The sequence below is a fragment of the Pseudopodoces humilis genome, chromosome 1 (genome assembly GCF_049639895.1).
Source record: "Pseudopodoces humilis isolate 2021_Gansu_Grassland_sample_001 chromosome 1, ASM4963989v1, whole genome shotgun sequence".
NCBI lineage: Eukaryota > Metazoa > Chordata > Aves > Passeriformes > Paridae > Pseudopodoces > Pseudopodoces humilis.
Window position 1 is genome coordinate 75,212,172 of NC_142200.1, and position 12,744 is coordinate 75,224,915.

The window sequence follows — 12,744 nt, forward strand, 5'->3', positions numbered from 1 at the left end:
GTATTTATAGTGAAAGTGCAGTAATATTCAGAATTGACAACAATATGTAAGTGTGCCTGCCAGTACTGACAATTTCCAAGCAGCTTTGAAAGGAAAATAGCGAAAGAATAACAGATGCTATGGTTAGCATGAAAAAGCTGACCTGCTCAAGAACAGCCAGAAAACAGTTTCATTAGATTCATGTGGTAACCATATATTGCTCCATTAATTAATTTGATACTCTCTGTGGGGATGTTGCACTCCACAACAAGATTAATTGCTTGCTTCACAAGGGGTCTCTGAAAACAGAAAAAGTAATTGGAGATGGATGGTACCAGCACAATTTCTCTGCAGTTTTTCAGATAGATTTTCTCTACAAAGATGTTCACAGGCTTAAGTCAACCCATGAAGACGGGACAGGCAAGTATTTTAAGAGAAGCTGGTAGTTTTCATTGTATGAACAGTGTGGCTCACATCTCAGAAGAGAGTATGGTTTGTTTTCCCTGTAATTAAGATTTTTAAAGCTTTATCTCAGTTGGTAAAAAATACTGGTGTCAATATTGCTGTATAAGTAAGAAATATGGAAGTATTAAAAAGTGAAGGGCACCTCCAAACTCCCTTGCTGAAAGCTGGGAAAACTCGGCAAACAGCAGGGAGCCACACTGTACAAGTCTGCAAATTCAAATGCAGCACCTGCCATCCTGCCATACTTGCTCTTGTCTAAGATGGAAGAGTAGACCTGAGCACTCCTTACTGAGAAAGTGCAAAGTTGAAAAAGGGACAGGTGCCATGGGAGAGGTTCAGAGCAACACTAACTGTTTTACCAATTTTCTCCTTGTGAATCCCTGGTTCATTTCTCCACTCACCTCCCTCTGTACAATTTTCTGTATTTGCTTTATAACTTTCCTTTCAACTCCATCAGCTTTAAGAAGTTAAAGTGCTAGAAAAAAGCTGAACTAAAACAAAAACCCAAATACCTTCAATTCTAAGTATCTTCTACCTAATGTTTGGTTAGTGCTGTGATCAAAATAAACATTCTACCATTACAATAAACACAGTGACAAAAAAAAAAAAGACATGAGAAAGCTGAGATGATGGCAGGCAGCAGTGGAGAGGTTGCAATTTTTCCTCAGTGATGACAATACGGGTGGCACATGACATGCCAGTGAGCATGTCAGAACTGGGTCAGCTCAGAATTAGCAGCTCTTAGGTTGTTCACAATGGGCAAATCCACCTTCCAGTGCTCACAGGCTCACAGACACTTCTAACAGAACTGCATTTCAGACAAAGTAGACCAGAAGCAAAACTCTCACAAATAACTAAACAGTGACTGCAGCTCCATACTTCAAAATATCAAACATGGAATGGAGCTGGCTTTACTAAATTGCTGAAGAAAAAATGCACTATCTTTAAACAAAAAATGACAAAGGCTGTATATCCATCCTCCCATCACCACAGACTATGATTGTATTTTCCAACTCAGTACAGCATTTAATTTTTTACCAATGTGTAACAAAGGAAATTAATTACTGAGCCACTTTGGCACAGGATGCAGCACACCCTGTAGTTTGCACAGACTGCACTTAGGTCATGTATTTATTTCACGTATTTAATCATGGATGCACTGACTTAACTTGAATAAAGTATTAAAAAATTTAAAAAATAAGTATTTCAAACTTAGTTTATTTAAGTATAGTAATTATACACATCTCACAGTGCCCAGATGAACTTTTTTTTCCAGCATGGAGGCAAACTAGTAAAATCACAGAATCATTCAGGTTGGAAAAGGCTTTCAGGATCATCCAGTCCAACCACAATGCTAAGTATAAGGATCTTTTGAAGCGTCCACATGAAATTGGCTTGCACTCTTTCTTGAAATTAATCCTTCTGGCTTAATAAATGAATAATATTGGTTTATCCCTGAGAAGACAAAAAACAGAACACCCCTCCCCAAAAAAGCTTTCAAGCAATATGCTTAGAAATTATAACTGAAATCACTTTTTTGTGAGATTATCAAGACCAAAAAACAACTGTCAAATTAGACTATGTGAGGTGTTCTTTTTAATCTTAAAATGGTAATTAAATATTTGTATAAGAACACTGTTGTTACCAGAACAGAAGAAGAAAATTTCTCAGAAGTACAAACAGCCATCTTCCAAATGATTCCTTAGTATCTCAGTACTGCAAACCCAAAATAAACAATGTGGAATGCTTTCAGAGCTCTCTAAATAGAACTAAAAGTTTAAAATAATTCTGAATACTTTTGATTACAGCTAGCAAGTGGAGTAGAGGAACAGACAGGATTGTGGGACAAATAAGTAGAGGAGTATATTTCTCTAGGAATTACAGTTTATGAAGTAAAGCTAGGAAAAAAAAGGCTATCCAAGCAATTTTAGATCAGCTGCTCTCACTTGGATATTATAAAGATACTGAGCAAGTTAGTAACAAAGCTAAGAAGCTGTTAAAGCAGTTGAGGATTATTTGGTATCCAAAAAAAGTTAAAGTAAGGCACATTTCTTTTTAAAAAGTACACAGCTTGTCGCGAAGAAAAGTTGAAAGCACACATCTCAACTGCTACAATGTTTTTAAAATTCTGCTATATGACACTTAAAAGCAAACTGCAAAAATACAGCATATATACAATCCCCATAACTTCACATTTAATTGAAAAGCTATACGAAAGGCCAAGGGCAGGGTATTAGAAGTGCCTTGTTATAGGAGACTGGTATGTCCTTAACATTTTCATTCAGTATTTGCCTTAATCCATCAGAAGAATGAGTTGCAATACCCCAGGAGGAGTGGCAGACTGCAAAGGCCAGAATCAGGATTCAAAATATATAGGAGCTCAGACTGGGAAATGGCACAAAATCAGCTACCTTAACTCATCAGGAACATGCTATATTTGACAAGCCAAGTGCATAAATGCAAACTAAAAAACAACTTGTTAAACAAGCAGTGCAGTGGAAAAGGAGAATATTTCTACTTGAGTTATTAACAAGTCTTAGGAAAAAAAAATAAATCTATGCCTGAGACGCATTTACAAGACATTTACCATATATAGCACAAAGCATGTCTTTTACATTATACTGCTAAGTGTTTACTGATATTGCTCAGTTTGAGCATCATGCTCAGAGCAATACAGATACTCACACACGAATAATGACAGTTTCTACAAACATAACTGGGTTAGAATATATCCTTGAAAAAACAGTTAAAGCAGCCCCAGTTACATGATACAATACTGCTGGTCTTTTGTTTTCTGCCCTTCTTCAGAAGGTGCTCTTGTAGCCAAGATAATGTTTAACCTTTAATTAATACAGACAGAAGACAAGTAGGGCTTACAGAAAGAGGAATGCAATATTTATTTGGTAATTGTAAAGAAATGGGACGATTCCAACAGTTCCTCCTTATCTCTTCTGTGCACCCTCCATAATGAAAGGTGAGTTGAGCTTCTGGGGACAAGGAAGAGAGGAAAATGCCCTGTGATGGCTAAGACAGAATTGAGCTATAGCCAAATTACTCAAGAACCACAGAGAATAAACTTCAAAAGTTTGCAAACCACTCTATGTGAGAAGAAATTGGTTATATGCACTACATATTATTTCCAGCAAATATAAGAAAAAATAACAAGCCAAACAAGCCAACTGTTTCTACCAGTGAGATACATGACACCTACAAATGCTGTGCAACATACCTCATTTCACCTCCTCTTAAACAAAAAAAAAGAACCAATCAACCAGCAACCTTTTCCTGTAATTGTATAGAAAAAGGTATTAAACAGTTTTCAGACTAAATGTGACACTTTTGACAAAGTTACAGCATTTCTACTGAAGTATTGGGTTTTGCTCCTGTAGTAAAAACTTTACTAGTATGTTGATTTTATCATGTATCAATATAAAACAAACAAATCCAGCAGAATACATTACTTGGAAAGATAGTTAACAATTTGGAAATAGCTAGCCAGAAAGCAGGAATAAGGTCATACAATATTAAAAAAAAATAAAATTGAAGCATCAAGAGGTTTTTGCAATGTAGGCAATTCTTTCCGCAATCTGCAGAAAGTTTGATCATTTATGTGTAAAGTGCCTTTAGAAAAAACCCACCACACATATTGCTGCCTTAGTTGTGGCAACACATTATATAAAACAAAAGACAATTGCAATCTGGTATTTGAATAATACAGTGGCTACTGAAAAAGTACGGGTTTAGGCTGCAAATAAAACTCAATATCCATTTAATTTCCACAAGTATGCATCCACTTCCTGAAGGACTGCAATAGCTTTTATATATTAAGAAACATTTGAGGGAACCATATTTGAAGCAGAATTGTTTGAGGTATGTTATTCAGCCATATACATCTTCCAACACAAACTCATATGAATATATGAGGCAAAATGAACAGAACAGCAACCACTATGAAATACCAAGGATGGAAGTCTGAGCGCTCAAGATGCCTTCAGATGACACTGAAATAACTGAAGAAGCAAATATTTGCTCTCTGGAACCCATTTGTATTTATTTATCTGTTAGACTATATTCTGCCCTCTGCCTTGCTGTGGGTCCACAGGAAGTATTTTCTTCAGTCTGCTACCATATTTCATGCAGTTGTGTTGGGCTGTATGAGGAATGGATATTATCTGGATGACCAAAACAAGACAAAGAGATTGTGCAACAGAAACTGCAACTGATGGTGCTGTGTGTTGGTACTGACTGGCCCACATGACTGCCCTTGGCTTACATTTATTTTGTTCCTATCTATAACATCAAGGAAATGGATTAACAAGTGTAAAACAGAAACACTTCTGCTACAGCCTTGATCTTGTTTGAGTTCCTAATGGAAAAAGACCTCTTATTTCCTAATCCACTCATCTGCAAATAAATCTCTTTGCAATACCCTGAAGGACAGGACTTTTATTTTGAGATACAGTGAAGCAGCATATCCTTGGTGTCTCAAGAGTGATCTGAATACACAATCATATTGTGCCTGAGACTCATTTCAGAGAAACTTTACATACACAAAGTGGTAAATAAATCAAGTCCCTGTGCCCTGCAGTTGTTACTGCTGTGGATTGGTATTCCTGTGTGCTGTGGCAAGAGTCAGCTTCTTATTGTAGCCAGCAGCAGTCAGTGGCATCTCCAAAACAGACAGGCCTTCAGAGCAACAGGGAACAATGACACCAGGGTTGTAAATGCCCTCACTTGGCTCACCACCCTAGGCTTCCTGCACATATTCAAGGGAAACAGGCACCACTAAGACACAATATACCTGAGCAGACTACAGACATTTGTTTGAGAAGAGATAGATCAGGATCTCATGAAGATTTCAAATCTTTTTCCATTGATCATGAAATTAGACTAAGCAGACTACATCAGAAATATTTAGGCACATGACTTGCAGATGGTCTTAAGCAAACCCAGAAGGCAAAACATATGCAAATCAGAGGTATGTAAAGCCCCTGACATAATAAACAAAGCATGGTAATTAGATGAAAGGGGCAACTGTCTCATTTATATTTAGGGACAACATGAAGACTTTTTTTTTATTGCTCTTGGTCACATATTAGGAATAATTTTGCACAAGTGCATTATGGAGCTATGATTAGATTCAAAAGTTTATTTTTTCTTCTTCTTAGAAAAAAGCCCAATAGTCACACATTACGTGAAGTCTGTCAAGCTCTGAATGGTGCTAGCACAGAATATTGTTCTTCTGAACACACTGACCATTGTAATGCATACAAATGTCTATGAGCTGGGCTGATGCAAGTGTGAAATCAGTGTAGCTCAAAAGAGCTTTCTGAAAAGAATTCAGGTCTGGAAAAGCTACGACCTGAATTTGAAGCTGATCTGTCACATCAGTTGCCCCAGTAATGAAGGTTGTTACTTACCAAACAGTAACACTTGCCTAGAAGTGGGCAGCAACTTTGATAGCTCTTGGAGTCCACAAGTATCACTACAGCCAACTCTCATAAAAGGAATCCACAAAGAAGGGACTGGAGGAAACAGGTGGTGAGGAACAGGAACGTCCTGGGCTTAGAAAATAACCAGTGTGTGTCTGTTTGTAACCTTCAATCAGTGAAGGCTATTATTTCAGAAATATCCCAGCTAGCTAACTACCGAGCTTCAAGGGTGCTTAATATTAAGCCATGGTTTTCAACATCAAGTCCTGAAGTGCTTCAGTGAAGACAGCTGCCAGTTAAAAGCTTGGACCAAGAAGTGTCCTTTTTCTATTGTAAATGTTACTGTTTCTTCTTACGGAATTCCAAATCTTCATTGACCTGATCATATAAGCAGCAGAGGACAACACATGCTGTTCATGGGGCTGCACTTGCCTATTTTTCCCTCCTCTTGGGAGCAGAGGATAACAGGTGCTTTGGGAATAAAAAAAACTTTCTTTCAACCTACAAGGCCAGGAGAACTCTTTTAGGATTTATTTTCATAGCCCAAAGAATTACACCCAAAACATTCAATGTATAATAATAGAGTAAGCACTGCACACCTATTGCAGTCTGTGTGGCTGAAGCAGCCATTGGTGCAGTAGGGACCTTAACACCATGACTGGTCAGGCCAGGCTCTTCCCAGAAGTCAGTAGCTTTGATTTGAGAAAATGATAAAACATAAGAGAGGACTGAAAACAAGATATGCAGGCAGAGCTGCTGGTCTTCAGAGCACTAACTCTTTTCTTTCTGGATTATTCTGTCCAGTCACTCTCTGATGGCCATTTAAAAGGACTGTTGTTTAGTCCGTTCTCAGGCTGAAACTAGGGGTTTTTTTAGGCTTGCTATAAAAGAATAATTTTGCGTTAATATTAATTTGACCTTTTTAAGTTTGATCACTCAAGAAATGAAGGTGTGCTACAATTCCTGTGGATATTCTAATACATCTACTGACTAGAGAAGCACCAGATTTCAAAGAAATCTCACTAGGATAGGAAGAAATAAAACAGCTTTATAATGAGGAAGAGTAATTTAACAAGTGACCTTTTCCAGTGCTCCTTTAACAGCTGTCACCCATTTTTAAAAATGGCAAGATACCAGTAGAGCAGTTCCTCAGAAACAGAACCAGATTTAGGGAAAAAAAAGGGGCTACAGTGCTACCTTCCCTAAGGAAGGTTCAGCTTATCTTTAGTTTGAAATTTTAAACTTAAAATAGTACCAAATGACTCCATTAGAAATACAATCATAGGTCTTCTTACATGGACACATTTTACAGGTGAAACAACAAGCATTCTGCATTTAATGAAATGGGAAATGATGCAATGAAAAAAGTATGCTTGCTTTGACTAATCAGCAGTGCTCAACAAAGATGAAGGAAGACCAAAAGTAAGTGCCACAAATTAACAGCATTTTCACTAAAGTACTTCAGTCTTTGATACTTGGAATGTACATGCAGCAGACAAAATACACAACGCACATGAACGATGAAAAAATGCAAGTTTCAGAACAGTCCCAGTCAGTAATTCACCCTCCAACTAGCAAAAGTTTACCATTTCACTACAAAACTCATCAGAAATTGGTACCACCATTTATGAAACATTCTACTGTGACAGTGACTGACTGATACTAATTTTCAAAACCAGAATCACATAACAAAAATGTAGGGCAGGAAATGAGTCTGTTCAGAAAATTCTACATCTGTTTTGATAAAACAAACTGTGACAATTCTGTCAGGCACTAGAATTGGTCAGTTCTGCAGTTAAACCATTAAAATAGCTCCTGGCACATTTTTGGCAGATGCCAACTAGCACTTGCCAAAACAATCCAAAGCAGTTTCCAAGTTGGCATAGACCAGAAATCCTTTCCTGCCTGCACACAGCCATTCTGCATGGACCTTAAGGCAGTTACAAACTATGGCTGCAGGGTTGTAGGGCATGGTGCCAAAGAAAAATCATGCACACATTTAATTTATTAGAATAGACATTTATTAGAATAGGTGTTGTCTCTCACTGAAAGTATCACAGACCTACCACATTTTTTCTCTGTAAGTTACTTAAGAGCAGGTGATTCTCTGCTGGATAGGGGGATACACTTGGCAAGTCTTGCTTATATATGATAACATGAAAACAGTTTTTCATACCCAATTTTGAGTAAAATGAAAAGGAACCATGCACCCAGCCTCAACATCTTACAGCAGTTCTTTCAATTTCAACACAGTCAAAATTTATAGTAGCATTCAGAAAAACTCACCCACTGTGCAAACAAATGCAGTCTTTATGTGAACTTATAAAAGCTACAGGCTGGTGTGTAAAGGCTACAGCCTTTAGAAAGGCTGGGTGCAACAGCTGAAATTTCATTTGTGTTAAACAGTGTCTCTTAAAGCTGCCTTAAGGCAGAGGACTGTGAAGTGTCTAAGGCAATATCTATTTTTAGGGAAGGTACACAAGAGCCAGAGAACTGCAAACTACTAAACACTCATCTCTGCTCTGTGCAAACTGTCAGGAAAACTAAGAAAGGACATGCATGCCTGTCCTAATGTAAGCTGTAAAGGACATCATATCACAAACCTTCAGTTCTTTCAAAAAGTGAACCTGCTTCTAGATGAGCACTGATGTCTATAAAAATTCACCTGGATTTCTGAGGAGGCTTTCAACAAGGTCTCTCACCAAATGCTTTTATGGAGCCTGAGAAGCCATGAGAAATTAGAGGAATTATTCTGGTAAAGACAGAGACCAGTCTCAAGCAACAGCAGAATTTAATTAAGTATCACATGATTTCTTGAAAAAAGGCAGATGAAATGTGAAGAAATTCAAAGAGAAAAAAAAACAAAACAAAAACTCTTAAAGTCAGATAGGCTTTTAGCTGATCTTTACTGCTCAGGACATTAACTTGAAGAGATTATATATCCATGAAAATATCATCTCTGAGCTCAGTAGAGGTTAAAAAAAAATAAATCAGTGTTGGGATTTATTATTAAAAGAAGAGTGGGACAATGTATAGTCCAAGGATCTCTCTGAATGCTATTTGTAATTTTGTTCCTTCAACAAAAAGGAGCACAGAAATGGAAGCAAAATGCAGAAAAGCACAATAAAGACATCAAAATTCAGAGAACCTCTATTTTAGGAACAATTAAGCAGTCATGAACTGAAGAGAACAGGACAGGACAGAAGCTTATAAAATCACAGCTTGCAGGAAACACTAATAGGGAGTAATTCTCAGTATTTCTTCCAACAAGAAAAAAGTAAAGGAAGAGCTTACAAACTATTATAGAGTAGTAAACAAGCAGAAGACTGTTTGCAAAAGCACATGGTTCAGCTGTAGATCTCTGTGCTACAGGATGTTGCCAACAGCCGAAGTTTGTAAGGTCAAAAGCAATGAGACAAATTGATGGAAGGTACACCTAGAACAGCTTGGGATGGGGGTGGGGGTAAGGAAGCTGTAGGGAAAGTACACCAGGAGAACCCTGCAAGCTTGTCCTGCTTTAATACAGGACATTACCCAAGGTCATGCTTCTCCTGGCTGGACCCCTTCAGAGAGCAGATGCTGGGCTAGATGGACACATACAATGCTTGTATTATATTACTTAAGGGCACGAGTTATGGTGAGCTCATCAAATTCTCTTTTTCACTCTCTGCATTGTCTCCCCACAGAACAGCAAATCAAGTCCAGGATTCTGAACAACTGAAAATGTGAATCCAAGATATTTAAAGTACTATTTATATTATTTTCATTAAAATAAACTATGCTCGTTTGGGGACCGGACGAACTGGGGAATAAGAAAAAAAAATGTATCAGACTGCAGAATTCTTTTCCATGGAAACAAAAGGCAGTCAAAAATCTATGTTTCCTTTCACTTCACAAAAAATTTTACTTTCTTCGCTTTCCTCTTCTCAAATGTAAACAGACAGGTAAGTCAGATTCAAAACCCCAAAAGACATTTTACTAATTTTATGTAAATTTCTCTCACAAAGAACAGGTGGAAGAAATGAAACATAAATCACACTAATCTACTGTGCCACAGCAATAGCTTCTCAATTAAAATTTTTGAAGCACTGCCATGCTACACAGATACATGAAGTAGCACCAGCCATGGTAAAAGAAGCATTTTACTCTGCTCAGTTCATGATCTAAGCTGTCATCAATTTCATATTGCTCCATTTCATGCTTATAGGAAAGTCTGAAGAGATTTCATACTTGTGGAAGTTTAGAGGTATGAAACTGAACAGGAGATGCACATCTGAACTGCTTCCTGTAATTGCTATGATACTGGTATCTGTCTCTAGAAAGAGAACAAAACCTGGCATCTTCCCTTTTTCAACTCTGCATTGCTGTTTGTTCAGTGTCAGGCTATAAGACAATAGTGTACCAGCAGATATGCTTTCAAATTATGTCAGATATATAATAAATTCTGGTGGTCTGTTTAGAAGAATAATGCCGTAAATATGCAATCTTTTGTTCTGAAAATGGATTGTCTGCAAATCATTCAGATACTGATTATACTGCTGCTGTGGATGAGGAATGATGTTCCCCAGTTCAGTGTTCCCACTGAAACACTCCAAACCATACCCTGCTCGCTCACTGTCCCATCACCCCTTCCCCTGTGGAGGGCTGGACAGGAGAAATGGAGACATAAAAGGTAAAGATCACAGATTGAAATAAGAACAATTTATAGGAAACAGCAATGAAAAAGAATAACAAACAGCAACAGCAACAATATCAGAGTGTACATGGCAGGTGAATGATTCACATGCCATGTGTAAACCCCAACCAAACCTGACCCTGCTGCTATACTACTCGACCTAGGAGGGACTCCTTACCACATCCCTGGAAAATGAAGAGAAGTGGTAGGGAACAACCTCTGGGTCTTGGCCACACCCCTTCTGGCTACTGCAAAAATTAACATTGTCCTGGCTGGAACCAACACAACTGCCAACAAATTAAATAAATTATATACTTTACACTAATATGACATAAACATTTGCCTAAGACAGGTCAATGACATGTCAATAGGCTTCAGAATTATAAATTTCTATTCATAGGGTTATCAACTAATATTTATTGGCAATTATAGTGATCAATTACATGTGTTGATTTAAAGAGAAACCCCAGCAAGCTTACCTACTTCCTGTCATTAGCACTGGTATAATGAAGTTCTAAAAGTTACCTCCTTGACCAACACAGTATTATTCTGCGTTTCAAAGAAAGCACTAATTCCCAGAAAACACAAATCATGATAATCCTAGTGTAAGAAAAAGCATTTATAGAAATATTCTGTTACTCTATAGTTTAATATAACTTAAATCAGAGGAAGCTATTTATTAAAAATTATGAACAAGCAGTAATAAACTTAGAAAATATTTTAAGATCAAAATAATTCAGCAATTTATTACAGGAAAACAGACTTTAAAAAAAAATCCAGGCCAGCTATAAAAAATAAAGTAATAAATAACCATGCATTAAAAATAAAATACCTACTTGCCAGTGATGGTCCTCCAAAGCTGTGCACCTGCAATTGTAGGAATGTAAGATGAAACACAATGCACTAAATCAGAATTTTTATTTTTTTATGCATAGAACATGCTCAGAATTGGGACAAAATGACCAAGGAATTATCTGTATTGGTCAAACAGGAAACCTATATTATCTTACAGCAACTGTTCTTGAATTGCTTTCTGTAAAGTTAACATACAGTTAAAATCATAAACAGAAAAAGTCAGGATCTTCTATGGCTACATTTCCACATGGAAGGATGTCATGAAGATGACAATGAACATAACTTTTACATCAACATACCCTTTATACACTGACAACCACCCTACATTCCTCATTAATCTGTAGGAGTCTTGCCATCTAGTGGCTGGCTGGAAACATGAAGCAGCTACACAGATGTGTTATACTGGGAAGAACTTTTTCTGCTCTTTGGAGTGAGTGGCACTTCATTGATTTCTATTCATTACTACAAGACTCCTACACTATTACTTTGAGAGCCTGATTTTTCTTCAACTCTGTCTACAATGGCATCAAAGGCAATAGTAAAATAAATGAGTTTACTACTGTAAATAATTATTCTATAAGCTAGGGAACAGAGATCTTCCTATCCTCATCTCTAAAATGAATGGTTAAATAATCACACAAACATGAGAATGGTACATCCTGGATTTGGTCACTACAAAAATATTATTTACAGGTACAAGTGAATTTACCTAAATCATTGTCTTCCAGCCAGCAAGGTGTTCAATGCTTGTGGTGATTTATACAGCACAGAGCTTAAAAAATCAAATTCTGTTTAGATTTGTAAGTTGGCCTCTGGGCTTTTAATACTCAAGCAGGAAACAGAATAGTATCCAAGACTCCCAGAAAAGGGAATGACAGTAAATCATACTTCAGAAAAGGTAGCAAATACCTGCTGTAACATAGCAGGGAACAACGGGCTTTGGCAGTCAGAAATGATGTGTTAGTACATCACAGAGGAATACCATGCTTCTCTGACACCTATTTCCTACTTTTGAACTATGTTCAGATGGTTTTTCAAACACTTTGCATGGGATTTAACAACAAATAAAAGGCAAAATAAGAATCTTGAAAAAATAAAACAACTTCAAGGCAATGAAAATTAAAACTTAGGCTCAACATTTTGTCAAAGAATTTTCAAGATGCTAATGAAGTACAGGACAGAATTAAAAAAAAAACCAAGCCAACCCAAAACACCAGACCAGCCAACAAACCCAAAATCCCTTTCAAAATTGGTTGTATTCACATAAGACTTTATACACACTGGATGCTACACACAGTAAAAAGAAAATACTGCTTGCTTCTTATTTCAACTGTGCTA

The 12,744-nt window shown here is 37.1% G+C and overlaps 1 protein-coding gene and 1 long non-coding RNA gene across 2 annotated transcripts in view; one reads left to right on the forward strand and one right to left on the reverse strand.

The window, feature by feature from the left end:
- The window catches only part of RETREG1 (reticulophagy regulator 1), a 63,773-nt gene that overhangs the window by 36,227 nt on the left and 14,802 nt on the right, over positions 1-12,744 (reverse strand). The window contains exon 3 of the mRNA XM_088053779.1: positions 11,388-11,418. Within this exon, the coding sequence (XP_087909905.1) occupies positions 11,388-11,418 (31 nt within the window). The remainder of the gene's footprint in view (positions 1-11,387; positions 11,419-12,744) is intronic.
- Positions 1-12,744, forward strand: part of LOC106628591 (uncharacterized) — a 31,374-nt gene that overhangs the window by 12,560 nt on the left and 6,070 nt on the right. The window contains exon 5 of the long non-coding RNA XR_001332011.2: positions 9,563-9,820. This is a non-coding gene — a long non-coding RNA (uncharacterized LOC106628591). The remainder of the gene's footprint in view (positions 1-9,562; positions 9,821-12,744) is intronic.